The sequence below is a fragment of the Nerophis lumbriciformis genome, linkage group LG23 (assembly GCF_033978685.3).
Source record: "Nerophis lumbriciformis linkage group LG23, RoL_Nlum_v2.1, whole genome shotgun sequence".
NCBI lineage: Eukaryota > Metazoa > Chordata > Actinopteri > Syngnathiformes > Syngnathidae > Nerophis > Nerophis lumbriciformis.
Window position 1 is genome coordinate 35,194,161 of NC_084570.2, and position 22,500 is coordinate 35,216,660.

The 22,500-nt window shown below is 42.3% G+C and overlaps 1 protein-coding gene across 4 annotated transcripts in view; it reads right to left on the bottom strand.

Moving 5' to 3' along the window:
- Nucleotides 1-22,500, bottom strand: part of dnajc11b (DnaJ (Hsp40) homolog, subfamily C, member 11b) — a 69,832-nt gene that overhangs the window by 13,578 nt on the left and 33,754 nt on the right. For all 4 annotated transcript variants that reach the window (XM_061985679.2, XM_061985678.2, XM_061985677.2 and 1 more), the window contains exons 3-13: nt 21,898-21,971; nt 21,730-21,831; nt 21,525-21,653; nt 16,720-16,842; nt 16,582-16,655; nt 16,328-16,517; nt 16,029-16,114; nt 6,289-6,405; nt 6,064-6,219; nt 798-867; nt 641-698 (exon numbers count right to left, since the gene is read on the bottom strand). In XM_061985679.2, the coding sequence (XP_061841663.1) occupies nt 641-698; nt 798-867; nt 6,064-6,219; nt 6,289-6,405; nt 16,029-16,114; nt 16,328-16,517; nt 16,582-16,655; nt 16,720-16,842; nt 21,525-21,653; nt 21,730-21,831; nt 21,898-21,971 (1,179 nt within the window). The remainder of the gene's footprint in view (nt 1-640; nt 699-797; nt 868-6,063; nt 6,220-6,288; nt 6,406-16,028; nt 16,115-16,327; nt 16,518-16,581; nt 16,656-16,719; nt 16,843-21,524; nt 21,654-21,729; nt 21,832-21,897; nt 21,972-22,500) is intronic.

The window sequence follows — 22,500 nt, forward strand, 5'->3', positions numbered from 1 at the left end:
CTTATGTATGAAAATAACCCCGAATAGACCCGTTCAACAATGCGCTTTATAATCTGGTGCGCCTCTTGTATGAAAATAGACCTATATAGACCCATTTAACGACAACGCGCCTTACAATCTGGTGCGCCTTTTGTATGAAAATAGACCTACCCGTTCATCAACAACGTGCCTTATAACCTGGTGCGCATTATGTATGAAAATAGACCCATTTATCGACAATGCACTTTATAATCTGGTGCACTTTATGTATGAAAATAGACACGTTCATCGACAATGCGCTGTATAATCCGGTGCGCCTTTTGTATGAAAACAGATCTGAATAGATCCATTCATGAACAATGCGCTTTATAATCTGGTGCGCCTTTTGTATGAAAATAGACCCACCCCTTCATCAACAAACGTACCTTATAACCTGGGGCGCATTATGTATGAAAATAGACCCATTTATCGACAATGCGTTTTATAATCTGGTGCGCCCTCTGTATGAAAATAGCCCCAAACAGACCCGTTCATCGACAATGTGCTTTATAATCTGGTGCACTTTTTGTATGAAAATGGACCCGAATAGACCCGTTTATCGACAATGCGCCTTATAATCCGTTGCGCCTTATGGTTTGAAAACTAGAGTCTGTTTTCTCACCCATCTTGGATTCTTCTGCCTCTATGATCCTCCTCACAGATTCCTGCATCAGCAGGACCTTCATGAGGAACAAAGAATAGAGGAGACAGGAGGACATTTGGTGGATAATGGGTGACAGAAGCAAGAAGTGTGAAAAAAGATGGCGTGCTCGACTCACAGCAGACTCCGCCTCCTGCTTCTTCTTGGCGATGTCTGTGGCCGAGCTCTTCCTCTGCAGCTCCAGCTCTCTGGGAAGCAGAGGATGATCCAGTATTATTAACACACAAGATAAGTTGATCACACATTGCAATGATGATCCCGTATTATTACAAACAAGGTAAGTTGATCACACATTGCAATGATAATCCAGTATTATTACACACAAGATAAGTTGATCACACCTTGCAATGATGATCCAGTGTTATGACAAACAAGGTAAGTTGAACACACATTGCAATGATGATCCAGTATTATTACACACAAGGGGCCTATTTCCTCATTTGGGGGCCCAAAGCAAACCTAGCCAATGAGGCCGTAAACAAAGTAACCTTGGTGATTAACAGTAAGCTTGTCAAGCTGAGTATAATTACTGTAATTGATAGAAGTTAAAGGCATTCATCAACATTTAATTCATTGTAAGCCAGTCTTTCTTAACCATAGGGCCGAGCGCCCCCGAGAAGGCCGCCAAAATAAATTCAGTTTCAGGCCGTATGGGTTGTAATACACCTTTCCACCACTTGTGACAGTAACGACAATATCAAACAGAAGAAGTCAGGCTTCTTCAGCGCAAAAATTCGGACTCAAGTGGTGAAGCTACTATTGACAGTTTAGTTAAGAAACATTTGTTATTAATTATATATAAATATACATATGTATATATGTGTATAATATATATATATATATATATATATATATATATATATATATATATATACACACACACACGCAGTATCTATCCATCCATCTATTGCAATTTCTTTTTTCTAAAAATTATTATTTGTTTTAAAAATCTAAAGAAATCCATCATAAAGGCGTTTTTTTTTTTTTTGTATATTAGTACTGTATCTCGCAAACTATACAGTAAGTATGGGTATATGTGTATGTATATATGTGTATGTATATATATATATATATATATGTATATATGTGTATGTATATATGTATATATATATATATATATATATATATATATGTATATATGTGTATGTATATATGTGTATGCATATATATATATGTATGTGTTTATTTATATATATATATATATATATGTATATATATGTATATATATATATATATATATATATATATATATATATATATATATATATATATATATATATATATATATATGTCTTAATAAGGTTATCCAAAAAATAGTGCTCGATACCGTAGTAGAGCGCAATATATGTATGTGTGGGGAAAAAAATCACAAGACTATTTCATCTCTACAGGCCTGTTTCATGAGGGGGGGTACCTTCAATCATCAGGAGATTTTAATGGGAGCATTCACATACCATGGTTTATATAGGGCACAATAATAAACCCAACTAAATCTGAAATAGGAAAAATCAGCAAAATAATCCTGGACAGAGTCAACACAAAAATCAAGGACAAAACACCACTCAACCAATGGAGAAATACAGCAGCAGTAATCAAATGGTTCAACAACATCCAAGACAAACAACAGCACAACTTTATCTCCTTTGATATCGAAGAATTTTACCCTTCCATCACGCAAGACCTACTGACTCAAGCACTAGACTTCGCCTCAGACTACGACTCAATCACAGGCAACGAAAGAAACATCATCATCCACGCAAAAAACTCCATTCTCATCCACAACAGTACACCATGGCAAAAAAAGAACAATGCAACATTTGACGTCACTATGGGAAGTTTTGACGGAGCAGAAACGTGTGAACTCGTTGGGAGTTTCCTCCTCTCCCAGCTCGCTAGCCTCAATCTGAACCTTGGTATTTACCGTGATGACGGACTGGCAGTGTGTCGCGCCTCGCCAAGGAGCAGCGAGAATACCAAGAAGCGCATATGCCAAATTTTCAAAGAGAACGGCCTACAGATCACGATTGAAGCCAACAAGCAAACCGTCAACTTCCTTGACGTCACTTTCAACCTGAGAAATAACAGCTACCAACCATTCACGAAACCCAACACAACACTCCAATACGTGCACCATGACAGCAACCACCCACCCACCACCACGAAAAGAATACCTACCGGAATTAATAAAAGGCTATCGATGCTGTCATCTAGCAAAGCTGAATTTGACCAAGCAACCCCCCCGTACCAAAAAGCCCTTGATGAAAGCGGATACAATTTCAGCCTCACCTATGAACCCACGCCAGGAAACCAGCCAAAAAAGAACAGAAAACGAAACGACATCATCTGGTACAACCCCCTATACAGCAAAAACGTCTCAACTAACATTGGACACAAATTCCTCAATCTGATTGACAAACACTTTCCCAAAGACAACACCCTAAGAAAAGTATTCAACAAGAATAACATTAAATTGAGCTACAGCTGTATGAACAATATACGACAAATCATCTCAAACCACAACAAAACAATTGCAAATGAGCCGTCGGCCCCCGGACAGAGCGACTCCAAAACCAACAAAGGCTGTAACTGTCGAAAGAAACCTGATTGCCCTCTCAACGGGGGGTGCTTACAAACATCAGTTGTCTACCAATCTAAGGTAATACGCAAGGACATTAACACATCCGACACATATGTAGGATTAACCGAGGGAGAATTCAAAACCAGATGGAACAATCACAAGGCTTCTTTCAGGAACCAAAACCTGCGGAATACCACAGAACTCAGCAAACACATTTGGGACCTCAAAGACAATAATGTTGAATATTCAATAACATGGCAAATTCTTGCATCCAGCACACCTTACAATAGTGGTAATAAAAGATGCAACCTATGCTTGTAAGAGAAACTGTTTATTATTTACCGTCCAGACCTGTCATCCCTCAACAAGCGCAGCAAAATTGTAACAGCATGCCGCCACAGACGGAAACACCTCCTAGGTAACACATGAGCCAATCACCACGCCCCTACGCCAGCCTGTATCCACCCACTCTGTGCCCTATATAAACCATGGTATGTGAATGCTCCCATTAAAATCTCCTGATGATTGAGGGTACCCCCCCTCATGAAACAGGCCTGTAGAGATGAAATAGTCTTGTGATTTTTTTTCCCACACATACATATATATATACATATATATATATATATATATATATATATATATATATATATATATATATATATATATATATATATATATATATATATATACATACGCACTATATTGCCACCTGCCTTGACTCAGACATGAACTTGAAGTGCCATCCCATTCCTAACCCATAGAGTTCAATATGATGTGGGTCCACCTTTTGCAGCTATCACAGCTTCAACTCTTCTGGAAAGGCTGTCCACAAGGTTGCAGAGTGTGTTTAGAGCAATTTTCCACCATTCTTCCAAAAGCGCATTGGTGAGGTCACACACTGATGTTGGTGGAGAAAGCCTGGCTCTCAGTCTCCATTCTAATTCATCCCAAAGGTGTTCTATCGGGTTAACGTCAGGACTCTGTGCAGGCCAGTGAGGTTCATCCACACCAGACTCTGTCATCCATGTCTTTATGGACCTTGCTTTGTGCACTGGTGCGCAGTCATGTTGGAAGAGGAAGGGGCCCGCTCCAAACTGTTCCCACAAGGTTGGGAGCATGGAATTGTCCAAAATGTTGTTGCATTTTGTCATTTCCCTGCCTTCTCTTTTTTGTTGTCTGTTTTCTTTCTTCAGTCAATTAGTCCCCAGCGAGACACACCTGCAACTAATCTCCACCCACTAGTATATAAGCTCGTCACCGACAGCTGGTCCCTGCCGATTATTGTCTCCTGCACCTTCCACGTGCATGCGCATGATTCACTTCGTCCTGCCTGCCTTCCTGAGGTGAAGAGGATTTTGTTGGACCTTTTTGTAGAGCTCAGTGCGCCCTGGCCTTTTCCCCCTGCCGACCACTGAAGGACCTGCTTTTGTTTATATATTCATGGTGTGCATTTTTGCCCCATCTCCTTTTGTTACACTTTTTGGACTCGTATTAAATTGTTAACATATTGTAAATCAGCCTTGCCTCCAGTCTCTGCATCCTGGGATCACCTCCTTGATTAAATCCTAACAAATGTGTTGGTATCCTGGACCATTCAAAGTTCCTTTCACTGGTACTAAGAGGCCAAGCCCAACTCCTGAAAAACAACCCCACACCATAATTCCTCCTCCACCAAATTTCACACAATGCAGTCCAAAATGTACCGTTCTGCTGGCAACCTCCAAACCCAGACTGGTCCATCAGATTGCCAGACGAAAAAGTGTGATTCATCGCTCCAGAGAAGGCGTCTCCACTGCTCTAGAGCAGGGGTAGGGAACCTATGGCTCTAGAGCCAGATGTGGCTCTTTTGATGACTGCATCTGGCTCTCAGATCAATCTTAGCTGACACTGCTTAACACGATAAGTAATGAATAATTCCGCTGGTAATCACAGTGTTAAAAATAACCACGAATCAACCAGACTACAAAGCCATCAGCAAAACCATGCAGCACCAGAAGTCGCATTAATGGTAAGAAGTATTTCATGTATTATTGGTTAGCTTCAGAACAACATTGTTATTAAAAATAATAAGAGACTCATTATACTCTAAAAATGTTGTTCTTACTTAAAAATGCACACATTTAGTTGTATTCATTGTTAAAAAATATTCTACGGCTCTCACGGAAATACATTTTAAAATATTTGGCTTTCTCTCAGCCAAAAAGGTTTCCGACCACTGCTCTAGAGTCTAGTGGCGACGTGTTTCACACCACTGCATCCCACGCTTTGCATTGGACTTGGTGATGTATGGCTCAGATGCAGCTGCCCGGCCATGGAAACCCATTCCATGAAGCTCTCTGCGTACTGTACGTGGGCTAATTGGAAGGTCACATAAAGTTTGGAGCTCTGTAGCAACTGACTGTGCAGAAAGTCTTTGCACTATGCTGACTTCTCTCTGTCAGTTTACGTGGCCTACCACTTGGTGGCTGAGTTGCTGTTGTTCCCAAACTCTTCACTTTTCTTATAATAAAGGTGACTTTGGAATATTTAGGAGCGAGGAAATTTCACGACTGGATTTGTTGCACAGGTGGCATCCTATGACAGTTCCACGCTGGAAATCACTGAGAGCGGCCCATTCTTTCACAAATGTTTGTAGAACCAGTCTCCATGCCTAAGTGCTTGATTTGATACACCAAGTGATTCGGACACGTAGTTCTCATCATTTGGATAGGTGGTCAAATACTTTTGGCACTATAGTGTATGAGGAGAAAAACCCTCAGGTTGTACATGTGATGTGTGGGGAGAGAAGACCAAAACAAGTACTGACTCTTCTTTCTGCGCTTGTGTGTAGGGGATGATGAGCAGTTTGTGGACGGCCATGTACACCAGCAGCGGTCCCACCGTAGCATAGAAGACGGCACTGGGCAGCACCTGGTCCGTCAGGTGCAGCGGGAACAAGTAGGTCTGACTGGCACGTGCCAACCTGCCACGCAAACACACCACATTAGAGCGTCCTGCAGGGCCAGCAAGGGAGCCATGTGTCAGATGTTACTTGATCTTCAGGGTGACTCCCTGAGGGACGCCCACACTGACAGAGGCTGACAGCACACTGTGGCGGCTGATCTTCCTCTCTGCTCCGTATTCCAGAACTGTCCCGAACCAGCCCGTCCTGCAGGGGAGAGGAGCAGACAGGCCATGACTGTGTCCTCTTTCACAAACACCAGTCGTCTAATATTGCACAGTCCAAATCCACTCTTTCAACCAGCAAATGAAAACAAAAAAAGTGAAATTTTTCATCATGTCGTTTTGTTCTTTGAGTGAGAAAATGTTTGATCAGGACATAAAAGTCATTCTTTATTGAATTGCTGATAGCAGCACGGTCTGAATTATTGAAGGGTGCTGAGTGGATCACAGTCAAATCATTCAATCAATGAATGTGAGAGCTTTGTGGTCACGATCAAGACTGAGAGGACATCACTTGTACAAGCACGGGAAAATACATGTCTTTCACTGATCATGATCATGGGGGAAATCATCCATTTACATGCAGGAAAATACCTTTTTTAATACCAGACATAAAGACAATCTCTAAACTCCTGTTTCAAAACCCCTGGTATATTACATGCCTGGGTCGTAATGATTGGATTAATGCTGCTATGGTCACTACTAGGGTTGTACCCATACCAACATTTTGGTACCGGTACCAAAATGTATTTTGATACTCTTCTAAATAAAGGGGACCACAAAAAATGTCATTATTGTCTTTATTGTAACAAAATATCTTAGGGTACATGAAACATATGTTTATTATTGTAATGTAGTCCTTAAATAAAATAGTGAACATACTAGACAACTTGTCTTTTAGTAGTAAGTAAACAAACAAAGACTCCTAATTAGTCTGCTGACGTATGCAGTAACATATTGTGTCATTTATCAACCTATTATTTTGTCTACATTATAAAAGACAAACTGTAAAAATTGATTATTAATATACTTGTTCATTTACTGTTAATATATGCTTATTTTCTGATTTAACATGTTCTATCTACACTTGTAAACTTGTATGGCCCTTGCAGTTTTGGGATGTCACTCGCTCCATGGACCGCTGTGATGTCGGTTGATCACTACATTAGTTTAGTTTAGTTTAGTCTTTATTTGAAGGGACAATGCACAGAAACATTAAGCTCAAAGACAGATATGTTCTGTACCAGATTATAGCTAAATAGCTCATTTGTAAAAATGGATTATTAATCTACTTGTTCATTTACTGTTAATATCTGCTTATTTTCTGTTTTAACATGTTCTATCTACACTTCTGTTAAAATGTAATAATCACTTATTCTTCTCTTCTTTGATACTTTACATTAGTTTAGGATGATACCATACATTTAGGTATCGATCCGATACCACGTCGTTACAGGATCATACATTGGTCATATTCAAAGTCCTCATGTGTCCAGGGATGTATTTACTGAGTTTATAAACATAATATGCATTTTTAAAAAAGGAAAAAAGATTTTGTGATGCTAAAAAATATCGATGTAATCATGGTAGTATCGACTACATACGCTCTTGTACTTGGTATCATTACAGTGGATGTCAGGTGTAGATCCACCCATGGCATTTGTTTACATTTAGGGGCGCTAGCTTTTGTTTACAATGTGACGCCGGTGAGTTATTGTATCTTCCTACGGTGTGTAGTGAAGCATGTTTAGCTATTCCTCGTCCTTCAGTGATAATGGTACTTGTAAGAAACTTACTTTATTTGTCGCTGCCAATTGCACATTAGCTGCTAGCTAGCTAGCCATGTCTTAAAGCACCTCTTCCTGAGGGTGTTTCAGTGTTATAACTTCACCTTTATCTTTACTTTTTATGCCAAAATGCGTCCATTCTCCCTTTTCCTGTCTATACACCGTGTCTGCTTGTAAGTACTCTGTGTGTGTTCGCTGCCAAACATGCTCCTTTGCTCGTAAAACCAGCAATGGTATAACGTCAATTACCAACAAAATTACTCTTTAGTAAAAGTAAATGGGAAAGTAATTAATACTTTAAAAAAATATCTGGCATATGCAGTTGAGAGATGTTTCATATTAGGGCACAGCGTGCGTGTGTGCTTTTAAAAGGCGGGGCCTGTTGCCTAGTGACGTGTGACATCATCGAGGGTTTTCAACAGAGCTTTGTTTTCAGTGTTGCCAACTCGGCGACTTTCCAATCCTCTCGGCTACTTTTCTTTGGTCAACAGCTGCTAGCGAAAAGCCTAGCGACTTCTTCCACACTTGGAGACTTGTTGGCGTCTTGGAGACCGAGGCGAGAGCGGCATCAACAGGGAGGGAATACAGCGGTGCGCGCATGCGCAAAGCATTTGTCGTCTGGACTTTCATGGTGCGTTCCATTTGTAGTGGGGGAGGTCGTCATTTACCAGTTCCTAGCCGGAAGTTTCGACCGGAAGTTGAAATGCAAATGTTTCTTTACCGTCACACTTAAATAAATAACCTCATTTGATTTGCCAACTATACACAGCCTCAGCCACTTATTTACCTTGAAATCGTGAAGTGAAGTGAAGTGAATTATATCTATATAGCGCTTTTCTCTAGTGACTCAAAGCGCTTTTACCTAGTGAAACCCAATATCTAAGTTACATTTAAACCAGTGTGGGTGGCACTGGGAGCAGGTGGGTAAAGTGTCTTGCCCAAGGACACAACGGAAGTGACTAGGATGGCGGAAGCGGGAATCGAACCTGGAACCCTCAAGTTGCTGGCACGGCCACTCTACCAACCGAGCTATGTCGCCCCGTCGTCTGTGTGTGTGTGTGTGTGTGTGTGTGTGTGTGTGTGTGTGTGTGTGTGTGTGTGTGTGTGTGTGTGTGTGTGTGTGTGTGCGTGAGTGTGTGTGTGTGTGTGTGTGTGTGACAAAAGTTGAACATCTCGCTAGCTAACTCATCATGTCAGTGCTGAGAGGACACGCCTCTCCTACATCGTCCATTGCCATAAATTATGCTAATTAGGCAATGACATCATCTAGCGGCAGTGTGTCGGCTCTTTTACATCTTTTCACCGGATCGTGTTACCTCTGGTTAATAAAGAGATTAAATGTGTTCCGATGGCTGTCATATCTTCTTGTCAACAAACGGGGTATTGTTTGGATGGCAAGTTTGTCACTTCAATCATTGACGTGTTGTCCATTATTCTCATGGTGTACGTGTGTGCATGTCGTCGTCTGCTGTGTCAAGGTGTGATGTGATGATCCTGTTTGATTAAAAGTGAATTTTAGTGCGATACTGCTTGTTGCTTTAACCAGTAAAAAGATATTTCCCTGCAATGAACTTGCTGCACTTATGACGCCGTCTTAGTGTTGACACAAAACCACATCAAAAGTCGCGTGCCACGTTACATCAAGCTACCGCTAACGGCGTTTTAACAGACCCAAAAATAATGAATTAAATATGTCATTACTAGTAAAAGTAATTATGTATTATATAACGGCGTTATTACAAATACTGACAATAGATAGCGGCGTATTGATAACTGAGAGGTAACTCGCTTGTGCTGCTGTACTGTGAGACGGCCGATGTCCTGCCGCTGCTGCAAAGTTACTCTACATTATAAATCATGCCTCTCATCTGGATAATAGGAGGATTTAGCCATACATCTGGAAGTTGTTCATCTGTGACATTCAATTTATACCCGGAGATTTAAACCGCTTCGTGTGGATTATTATGATGAATTAAAGTTAAAGTACCAATGATTGTCACACACACAATAGGTGTGGCGAAATTATTCTCTGCATTTGACCCATCACCCTTGATCACCCCCTGCAGGGAGGTAATGGGTCCCATTTTTATAGTGTTTGGTATGACTCGGCCGGGGTTGGAACTCCCAACCTACCGAGCTCAGGGCGGCCACTCTAACCACTAGGCTACACCTAAGCGGTAAGATATGAACATCCTATCAGTCATCGTCACAGTGAGAGCAGACATTGCACAGTAAGAGATTGTTTTATTATGTTCGTAGCTTGTATTTCTTGTTTAACACTTAGCAATACTGCTACATGATGCATTGTGTTCCACTAAAACGTATTGCTCATCCTCCTTATATTCAGCCTAAAAATATATGGTTCTGTTAGGGTTGTTCGGTATAATAAAGTACCGCGATACTAATTGATTGAAATCGGTACTATACTGCCTTTGAAAAGTACCGGTACCGTCCTTTCATCTGAATCCCCGCTGTGTGGCGGTGACTACAGAGCCGAGGCGCATGATGTTGAGTGTGTTAAAACGCACAAACAAAGTGCATACAAGCAATAACATCTTGGAGAGGAGGAATGTCAAAAAACGACAATTCTACTGGTTAATAAAGATTGTGTGAAGTACAATATGGAGGTATTTGGACTTAAAAACTAACAACAAAAACTACAATTCTACTGGATAATAAAGAGTGTGTGAAGTACAATATGGAGGTATTTGGGCTTCAAAACTAACAATAAAAACTACAATTCTACTGGTTAATAAAGAGTGTGTGAAGTACAATATGGAGGTATTTGGACTTCTAAACTAACTATAAAAACTTCAATTCTACTGGTTAATAAAGAGTGTGTGAAGTACAATATGGAGGCATTTGGACTTCTAGACTAACAATAAAAACTTAAATTCTACTGGTTAATAAAGAGTGTGTGAAGTACAATATGGAGGCATTTGGACTTCTAGACTAACAATAAAAACTTCAATTCTACTGGTTAATAAAGAGTGTGTGAAGTACAATATGGAGGTATTTGGACTTCAAAACTAACGGTAAAGGTGCCGCTTTAAACACGGAAGCGCCGCGCTGCAAGTGTTGCTTTAAAGCACGCCTCACCAAATGTGGCGATTAGTATTAGCACCTTTGCTTCAAACTTAGGTAAACATTTAAATAATAAGCATTCAGATCTGCACAAGGAATTGAAAGAGTGACAGGTAATAATGTTGTTGTTACACATGTACTGCTGTTCGGCTCCGGTGCGGACCAAAGTAGAGGAGCACAGGGCAGACGTTCCCTTCAGGGTCCATGTTTTCGTTGGGGTAACACTAGGGCTGGGCGATATATGGAATATACTCGATATATCACGGGTTTGTCTCTGTGCGATATAGAAAATGAATGTAACCCAAAAGGGAAAAAGCGGTAGAAAATGGATGGATGGATGGATGTATCGTGATATTGGAGTATACGTTGTCACGCAGTTGCTTTTAGCTGCGGGCATTACACTACAGGCTCTTCTCACTCTTTATTGTCTTTCCTTCTCACAGGGGCATAAAACAAGCGCACCTTCTTGCATACGTCACATACTGTCGCGCGTGCAACGTCATACGCCCTCGCCGAGCAGAGAGGTAGCGGCATGGGTAAAGTTAGCTGTAGCAGGTGGTGCTAGCGGAGCGGTGCGAGTGGTAATACGAGAGAAAGAAGGTGCGAATCTGGTAACAAATGAAGGAAGAAGAATTAATTCCCAAGAAAAACAGCAGGGGGCCATCGTCTGGCGGTGGTTTTGGCTTAAAGCGGGAAGATGTTGAACAGACAACCGTAATATGTCAAGTATGCGGCAAAAGCATTGCTACAAAAAGTAGCAGCACTACTAATTTGTAGCATCATTTGAAAAGTCACCCGCTAGAGAATGAAGAGTGCTTGAAACTCCGCATGTCAACATCTCCGGCCGGTGCCACACCAACAAAATGCCCAAGCAACCATTTCCACATCAACATCGTATGAAAAAATAGTCAAAAACAGAAGGAGATAACGTCTGCAGGAACCTACCACATAGCGAAGGACATACACTATTTGATTTCCTATTATGCAGCTCATTTTTATTTGACAGTTATTGAAATATTTTGTGTGACATCATGCACAAAAGTGCACTTTATTTGTTTTAAACTATTGTAGTTGTCAGGTTTGTCACTGACAGTTTAGTTATGTTTTGAGTTTTTCCTCTGTTTGTCTTTATTTCCTGTCTGCGCTCTTATTTTGGTTATTTCCTACTTGTCTCCCTGAGTGCTGTGTCCCATCAGCTGTGGCTGATTGGCACCTGGCCACACCTGGTGTCAATCAGCCAGCTGCTATTTAAACCTGCCTTCTCCTCCAGTCAGTGCTGGATTATTGTCGTTCCTACCTGTCGTGTCGTTGTTTGCTGTATGCTGTCGTTGCTAGCTGTGTGCGTTAAGCTATTCCCTGGATCCTGACTCCTGTTCCTGCTTCCTGGTTTCTGGTTCGTGTTTTCCTTTTCTTATTTTTGAACATTAAAATCATGTTTTCTTGTACCAAGCCTGCTGCCATCTCTGCATCTTGGGGTTCGTCAACAACACACCTTGACATAATAATCCAGCCAAATTCGAACCTCGCAGAGATGTCCATGGCGGAGAGGCTTAACAAAGCTTTGGAATTAATGGCTAAGTTGAAGAGAAGTTCGGCCGCTTTTCAAGCCCTCTCCCACCCACCCCTGTTGTCTGTGGGCCTATCTGGGGACGTCTGGGATCCGTCCCTTGGGGGGGGGGGGCTATGAGTAGCTGAGACGGCGCCATCATCTCCGGTGGGTCTGCAACCTACGGCGCCACCATGCACTCCGGTGGGTCAGCAGAGGGCACCACCACCATGCACTCCGGTGGGCCGGCAGACGCCACCATGCACTCCGGTGGGCCGGCAGATGCCACCATGCACTCGGGTGGGCCGGCAGACGCCACCATGCACTTCGGTGGGCCGGCAGACGCCACCATGCACTCCGGTGGGCCGGCAGACGCCACCATGCACTCCGTTGGGCCGGCAGACGCCACCACCATGCACTCCGGTGGGTCTACAATCCACGGCACCACCATGCACTTCGGTGGGTCTACAATCCACGGCACCACCATGCACTCCGGTGGGTCTACAATCCACGGCACCACCATGCACTCCGGTGGGTCTACAATCCACGGCACCACCATGCACTCCGGTGGGTCTACAATCCACGGCACCACCATGCACTCTGGTGTGTCTACAATCCACGGCACCACCATACTGTCCGGTGGGCCAGCAGAGGGCGCCACCACCATCCTGTCCGGTGGGCCAGCAGAGGGCGCCACCACCATCGTCTCCGGTGGGCCAGCAGAGGGCACCACCACCATCCTCTCCGGTGGGCCAGCAGAGGGCGCCACCACCATCGTCTCCGGTGGGCCAGCAGAGGGCGCCACCACCATCGTCTCCGGTGGGCCAGCTGAGGGCGCCACCACAATCGTCTGCGGTGGGCCAGCTGAGGGCGCCACCACCATCGTCTCCGGTGGGCCAGCAGAGGGCGCCACCATCGTCTCCGGTGGGTCCTCCCACGCCGGCGGTCGAGCCGCCTCGCCAATTGCGGCGGCGTTCAACTCGCCGTCGCCACCTAACTCTTCCCCGCTGGTTGCGGGGACACTTGGCCTGGTGGCCCAACTCCTTGTCCTCCCTCCACCCTCCCGTGACTTTGGACTGTTTTTTTTGGGGGGGGGTTCCTAGAACGTCTGGTATCCGTTGTGGGAAGGGGGGCTACTGTCAGGTTTGTCACTGACAGTTTAGTTATGTTTTGAGTTTTTCCTCTGTTTGTCTTTATTTCCTGTCGGCGCTCTTATTTTGGTTATTTCCTACTTGTCTCCCTGAGTGCTGTGTCCCCTCAGCTGTGGCTGATTGGCACCTGGCCACACCTGGTGTCAATCAGCCAGCTGCTATTTAAACCTGCCTTCTCCTCCAGTCAGTGCTGGATTATTGTCGTTCCTACCTGTCGTGTCGTTGTTTGCTGTATGCTGTCGTTGCTAGCTGTGTGCGTTAAGCTATTCCGTGGATCCTGACTCCTGTTCCTGCTTCCTGGTTTCTGGTTCGTGTTTTCCTTTTCTTATTTTTGAACATTAAAATCATGTTTTCTTGTACCAAGCCTGCTGCCATCTCTGCATCTTGGGGTTCGTCAACAACACACCTTGACAGTAGTGGCGTTCTGTACAAAAAGTGCACTTTAATTTAGTGTTGTTTTGATATGTCATCTTAGTGACATCATGCACAAAAGTGCACTAATAGCTTGATTTAAAATGTCTCTGACAATCTTGCACTTTCTGTTTTGGAAATGACCTGAATGTTTGTGCCACTGCTTAATAACTGTTTAATAAATACAGTTTTAGTTGTGATTTCCCGTTCTGCATTAAAGTTTAAAATTAGCATATGTTAATGCAGTATGAAGAAGAATGTTTTAATGTAGACACATATAATCATCATACTGGTGTGATTATATTCATCAAGTGTTAATTCAAAGCAAAGGCAAAATATCCACATACAGTATATATGGTGTATTGTGACATGGCCTAAAAATATCCAGATATCAATAAAAGGCCATATCGCCCAGCCCTAGGTAACACACTTCACTTTACCCGTCAATGGGTCTGCTAAGCTCCACTTTCACGTCAGAATGACGGGACCGCCGATTTGTGACAATCTGGTTGCTTTATTGTTAGTTTTGCAGGACACAAGCGGACCTATTCATCACTCTACTGCGCAGTGCAAGCGCTACCGCTCTCTCTCTTTGCTCGCCCACTCACTCACTGACGTCACTCAGCCAACACGTTGCCTTTCTCTTAAACACACATTACATAGGTGGGTGCTTCGGGGCCCAAGCCCCCACGTGGGATTGATGGCAATTTACAATCTTTGAAATAATTAAAAAAAATCAATCTTGTTGTTGTTAATTGTGTCATGAATTTGGTCCATTTTACAGAACAAAAGAGTCACAAATCATATATATAGTCTATAATTGACAAAGCCTAACCAGGGTTTATTTGTGTCCGATAATGTACTAAAGACACAATCATCTTGACTTTGAACATACTGCACACGAGCGAATGAAGGGCATACTTACTCAACAGCCATACATGTCACACTAAGGGTGGCCGTATGAACACTGTCATAAACATGTGCCATATAGTGAAACCACACTAAACAACAACGACAAACACATTTTGGAAGAGTATTTGCACCGCAACACAACATAAACACTACAGAACAAATTCCCAGAATTCCCTGCAGCACCAACTTTTTTTAATTTATGTTATGTTTATAAAGTCAGGAAATATGTCCCTGGACACATGAGGACTTTGAATATGACCAATGTATGATCCTGTAACTACTTGGTATCGGATTGATACCTAAATGTGTGGTATCATCCAAAACTAATGTAAAGTATCAAAGAAGAGAAGAATAAGTGAATAACAGAAGTGTAGATAGAACATGTTAAAACAGAAAATAAGCAGATCTTAAAAGTACAAGTAGATTTATAATACATTTTTACAGTTTGTCCCTTATAATGTTGACAGAATGATAAATGACACAATATGTTACTGCATACGTCAGCAGACTAATTAGGAGTCTTTGTTTGTTTACTTACTACTAAAAGACAAGTTGTCTAGTATGTTCACTATTTTATTTAAGGACTAAATTACAATAATAAACATATGTTTCATGTACCCTAAGATGTTTTGTTACAATAAAGACAATGATGCATTTTTTTGTGGTCCCCTTTATTTAGAAAAGTATGGAAATACATTTTGGTTCCGGTACTAAAATATTGGTATGGGGACAACACTAGTACATTTAGTTGAGTCCTAATCAAAATGTTCCTAATTGCTTCAACACATGACTAACAGCAATGGATTTAATAAAAAATTAGGAACTCTTAAATACTGACAAATCAATTATTAGGTTGAAACACTTCAGTAGACCAGCGCCACGGACTTCAAGTTTTATTGGACTATTGCTAGGCGATGATGCAGTGAGACAGACTTACTTGACGGAGCCTTTGACTTTAGTCTGGTCGTCATCTTGGAACTTGTACTGGTAGCTCATCATCAGGTAGGAGTGAGGGACGCCCAGCTAGAGAGGACATTTACAAATGTGACTTTTACTTACAGTGCAGAGTCTTAGTAACACGCCCACTAAAGGTATTTTATAGATTGGAGTTATGTTATGTTTCAGTCAGTGTTGTGTTGATGTGCACTATTTACCTGCACAGTCTTAGTAACACACCCACTAATGGTCATTTATAGATTGGTGTTGTAGATCTTAGTATTGTGTTGCACTATTTACCTGCACAGCCAGAGTGAAGTGGCTGCTCTTGGTGTCCCGCACCACACTTGTAGTCATGGCACTGTTGGGCCCCCAGCGCCACTGAAGATAACCCATGGTGTTCTGGTCCAGGTGGCGTGCTGTCATCAAAGAACAACTAGGGCGTACTCCCCGGGGGGAAAACTGCAGGCCGCACTGCGCTGTCAAGAAACTGAGCAGAGGAAGAAGAGAGATATAAAGTTTTGTCCTCTAGATCCTCGCCTGTGGGGCCATACCATCGCTGAGTGACATTACGAAACACCTTCAGCCCAATGAGAGGCCCCAGGATGTCTCCGGCCCCCAACTCCACCTGCATACAAGAACGAGCGCTTGCAGAGAGACAGATTGTGCCACGGCGGCCACATTGTGTGTACCTCTCCCCAGCCTCTGGCAGACGTAACCCTGCGCACAGTCATGTTGATGTTGCCCCCACCATTGCCGTTATGTGTGGAGAGAGAGCCAGACAGCACTGCCGTGTCCGAGCTGGTCAGAGGAGCCTGGAACAAAAGACAACCGAGCGGATAAAACAGAAAACCAAGTCAGGCCCATTTTTAGTCCACGGGTCATTGTCAGCGGCTCTGGTGACGCAAGGGCGGGGCTTGTGACACGTAGCCCGGCGCATGTTGCGTAATTCAATCACATGGACAGCATGAGAGGGTTAGGTCATGACATTTTCCATACTTTGAAACTGTGTTTTTTGGTCATGTGACACAAAGATCACCAAAAATGATTCCCGGGCGCAGCCACCGCTGCTGCCCACTGCTCCCCTCACCTCCCAGGGGGTGATCAAGAGTGATGGGTCAAATGCAGAGAAAAGTTTTGCCACACCTAGTGTGTGTGTGACAATCATTGGTACTTTAACTTTAACTTAACAAATCTAAACTGTCAATGTTTTGTTCAGACGGCGTAGCACAGAGTACCGTATTTTTCGGACTATAAAGCGCACTTAAAATCCTTTAATTTTCTCAAAAAACGACAGTGCGCCTTATAACCCGGTTGTACGTAATCATTTTGGTTGTGCTTACCGACCTCAAAGCTATTTTATTTGGTACATGGTGAAATGATAAGTGTGACTAGTAGATAGCAGTCACACATAAGAGATATGTGTAGACTGCAATATGATGGCAGTAAACAACACCAACATTTTATATGTTCCATTGAAAATAAAGAACATTACACACGGCGCTCAAAAATCTGTCAAAAGGTTTTAGTAGGACTTTGGTAAGCTATGAAGCCGCACCGCTTGATTGATTGTACTGTGCTTCAACATAGGAGTATTATTATGGTGTGTGTATAAGGTAAGACATATCATCTGGCGTTTTGTTTCACAATATTATGCAAAACCAACTTCTCTTACCTTCTGGTACCTGCTGATCTGTATTTGGGATCTGCATAAGTCCTGAAAATTTGCACGAGTCTGCCTTTGTAGTCCGTGCCGACACCGTAGTTGATAAGCTTCTTATTTTTCTCTATCTTCTTGTTATGGGATATTCATCCTCCATCCTGTTGCCATTTCTAATATAAAGTAGTGTAAAGTTCTTACTTATATCTGTCAGTAAACTCGCCATGAAAGCAATAAAACACACCGGTGTGGTGAGTTTACATTATTCACCCAAGGAACTTTAGTTATTAGAGAGTTCCGGTTGGACGTTTTTTCACGGGACACATTTCGGGTGTTATTGTTGCACCGGTGAGCCACGGATGAGGAGATGCTGTTCTGTTATTGATTGAAGTAAAGTTTGAATGTCATTAAAACAGTTAGCTCCATCTTTTGACACTTCTTCCACTCCCGTCCTTGCACGCTACACCGCTACAACAAAGATGACGGGGCGAAGATGCTGTCCAAGTGGAGGCATGTAAATAAGACCGCCCACAAAACGGCGCATCCTGAAGCGACTGTCAGAAAGTGACTTGAAGATGATCTGTAAAACATTTTGAGCAAAGAACCACCATTACATGTTATGAAGACCAGTGGTCCCCAACCACCGGGCCACGGCCCGGTACCGGTCCGTGGATCGATTGGTACCAGGCTGCACAAGAAATAATGAGTTATTTTCGTTTTATTTATTATGTGAGCCCGAACGATGTTGAAAAGCCTTTTTTATTTTGAAAAATGACCGGATTCTCTCGGTTATATCTTGGTCACTTGAGCGCCAAAATTTTACCCAGCTAGCAAAATGAGTAAAAAACAGACGTCTTTGGAAAGTTTCTTTGCGAAAGGGAAAAGGCACAGCGAAGAGAGAGAAGAACAGCCTACGACTTCCAACAAAAAGAAAGCTTTTAATAGACAATACCAGGAGCCATACTTGAAATATGGATTTATCGCAACAGGTGATTCCCACGCACCAAGCCCGCTCTGCATAATATGCGGCGACCGGCTCTCAAACATTAGCGGGGATTTTGTGTGAGACTGAGCCTGCGCCTTCATTCACCAAGCTGGTGCACGATCACCTGTCTGTGCTTTTAAAAGAGTTCGAGCGCTACTTCCCAACTTCAAAAGACCCACGAACTGCCAAGGAATGGATCCGCGACCCATTTGTTGACAAACCAGGTGAATCCAGCATGTCTGTGCACGAAGAAGATCAACTGCTGGAGATCGCTAATGACGGCAGCCTTAAAAGTGTGTTTGAGACAACAATGTTCTGGATTAAAGTCATGGCAGAATACCCCGAGATCGCCACCACAGCACTGAAAAACCCCGTTGCCATTTCTGACATCCTATCTGTGTGAAGCGGGATGTTCTGCAGTGACAGCCACCAAAACAAAACAACGGAGCAGACTGGACATAAGCAACACACTTGCTTATGTCCCCCCCGGTCCGTGGTAAAATTGTCAAGCGTTGACCGGTCTGCAGTTACAAAAAGGTTGGGGACCACTGATGTAGACCACAAGGAAGTATTTTACATTTAGAAAAAAAATCATAGTATGACCCCTTTAATGCGCCTTATAATCCGGTGCGCCCTATGGTCTGGAAAATACAGTATTAGCATGTTTAAAGAAGCCATATGTAATAATGTCATGTCAAGTCATCATTAAATGATATGTCAAAAGGCATTATTAAATCATCTTCTTTTCCAATACCTCTATAAATGATAACAGTAGTTAATATGCTCATTTTAAGATTAGATTTACAGCCCCGAAATCTTGTTATTGTTTTCATTTCGATGCTCCGCTCTCCACCCGTTTGACCAATTAGAACGTCCGTGAGTGTGTCACATCCAGGTTGCCAGTTACACACCGCCATCTTGGTGTGGCTACTGTCACTGGTAAAGTTACTAAACATGTCAGACCTTAGTCCATCTAAAAGTTTCCATTCTCAAATTATTCATGACAAAGCCAGGAACAAAACCAGAATTTGTATCGGGGATGCCTTTGAAAGATGGAGACCACTGAGGATTTTTTCATCTGATGCCACATTTGCTCATTTCCTTCTTGATAGGTAAGTCAGGCATTTACCTTTTCTTATTACTTGTAATAAATGGAAATGGACATTTGGTATGTAATTTATATTGTCCAATACAGTCTATGATCTTGTCTAACAAAGATAGTATGTTCCTGCAACCAATGTTAGCATGCTAGCCCGGTCAATGACACATGGACATATAGGCTAACGGGGGGAATATATGCTAGTTAGCCTGTATGTCCATGTGTCATCCAACTGACAACACAACATATATTTAGTACAAATAAAAACTATGTGCATATGGGTAGTGTCAGTGTCATTTCCTTCTCAATATGCTGATACGCTGAGGAAATGGGTTCCAACATTAGTCATCATGGCAATGTGAAACATATGGAGACAGCCAAATCACATGATCAAATAATTCCTCATTGGTGTTTGAATGTTGTGGACTACATGCACCAAGTTATATGGCTTTGATTGATTGATTGCATTTTTTATTAGTAGATTGCACAGTACAGTACATATTCCGTACAATTGCCCACTAAATGGTAACACCCGAATAAGTTTTTCAACTTGTTTCAGTGGGGGTCCACGTTAATCAATTCATGGTGAATCTGCAAGGTTTGAAACAGTAGCCTATAGGCCAGACCTGGGCAAATTAAGGCCTGTTAAGCTTTTCATCCGGCCCGCCGCACATTCCCAAATAATTTTTTTAGATGTTTAAGATGGAAAGTGTAGCTGCCATTATGACGTGCAGTGATGTTTTCTAATGACCCTAAGTCTTGAATTATACTAAGTCTTTCAATGGTTGGAATCCGCGGTTTTGCATGATACACTAGTTACTATTGTCATCTAATTAGTTACTATGGTAATCTAATTAGTTACTATGGTCATCTACGCCACAGCAGCTCAGACGAGGCACCAAGCAGTGTGGGTGGGGAGCGTTTCCACAGTGTTTCCAGAGCCTGAAATGTGGGTGTCAGAGACAGACGCGGAAGGAGATTTTTACAACAACGTTCTAAAGCTTAGTGATGTATCAGATGTATCAGATTGTATGTGGGGTTTATTTTACCCTTCGCGTTCATATTTCGCTGTGTTTGTTGCATTTTTGTTGCGTTTCGCTTGATTGTAAAATATGTGGATGGAGATGGGGTGTGACGTTCATATGTTGTCAATATTCAATGTTTTACCCTTCATAGTTAATATTGTAAATCCCACATTCTTTATTTTCATGTACATTCTAGGTGTCTCATTCAGTAAAAAAAAATAAAAATTCCATTCCGTTTTTTAAGGCCGTCTGTCATAACGTTTTTAGCTTTCGTTTTGTATTAGTGTTCCTAAAAATAGATATACCGGCCCCCAGACACATTTTTTCTCTAAATTTGGCCCCCCGAGTCAAATGAATTGCCCAGGCCTGCTATAGGCATGCCTTGGTAAAATGTCTAATGTTAAATGATAACTGAATGAAGCCCTTGGCAGGGGTACCTATTGCTGTTTGTTTCCCCTCACCTGACTCAAGGCTAACTACTGCTTGTAAGTGACACGTTTATGATTAAGTCAATTCTTCATTGCCAGTAACATAATTGAACTTAGTTTATTATGTCTTCCCTTACTTTGCCGTGCAATGCTGCACCTTATTGGACGTGTTAGCCTCTTCAGCCGCAACTTTCTTTTGGCAGGTTTTGCCAATGGGTAGTGGAGCTTCTACGGTGAAATCATTGTGAGGTTTTTAATCCTTGTTAGTAGTAGAACTGGTTACGTCCCTGTCTACAGTACCTCTATGGATTGGGAGATGTGCATCTTATTAATCTCAACGTGAGGAAAACCTCCGCCTGGCATCTCCTCAAAGTCCTCATCGTAACGGTCAAAGAGGTCTGTGGCATCCACGCCCACGCTGATGGTGCCCTGTGGGTCATGAAGGAGTAGAAATGACATCATCAGGAGATCATGAAAGCCTGGTTCATCCCCAGGATAAGAAAACCTTGGGGTTTGTTCTCTGCTGCAATCTCCTCTCTTCTCTTTCTCGCTGGAGACGTTCATACTCCTCCCGAATTTCTGCGGGGGTTCTTTTTCGTTCCACCACCTGCAGAAAGCATATTGAGGATGATGATGACACTGTGGCGAAACATTTAATCAACAGAACTCTTACCTCCCAACCTTCCACTTCCAAGCCTTTCTTCCCGAAAAGATCGTAGATGGTTCGAGCATGAGGGTCACTCAACACTGGGGGAAAGATATTAGTCGCTGTTCACTCTAGGTCCATTAATTTTTCCATCTAACTTAAGGTTTTGTGCTTTATTTGTATATATAGTGCTGGTCAAAAGTTTTAGAACACCTCATTTATAGCAATGAGTCCAACAATTTCACTAGTGACACTTATTTATTTATTATTTTACAGTACACACCACACCATGCATTAGGATTAAATCCATCAATAAATAATTATTTGTTTATGATTTGGCCTTTGCAGTACACCACAACATGCATTAGGATTAAATCCATCGATAAATACATCAGCATGCCATTGAAGTGTAGAGACTTTCAACTTAATTTCAGAAGCTGTGACAAAAATTAAACTGACCATTTAGGATGAAATCTTTTGTATCCCAAGGCCACGACATTCGTAAACAGATGAGTGCAAATATATTAATAAGACTTTAAAGTGTTTCTATTGATCAAAACCAACTTTTTTTTACCTGTTGGTGGCTATTTTTGCTTCCAATGAGACTTTAATGACATATTTCGACGTACA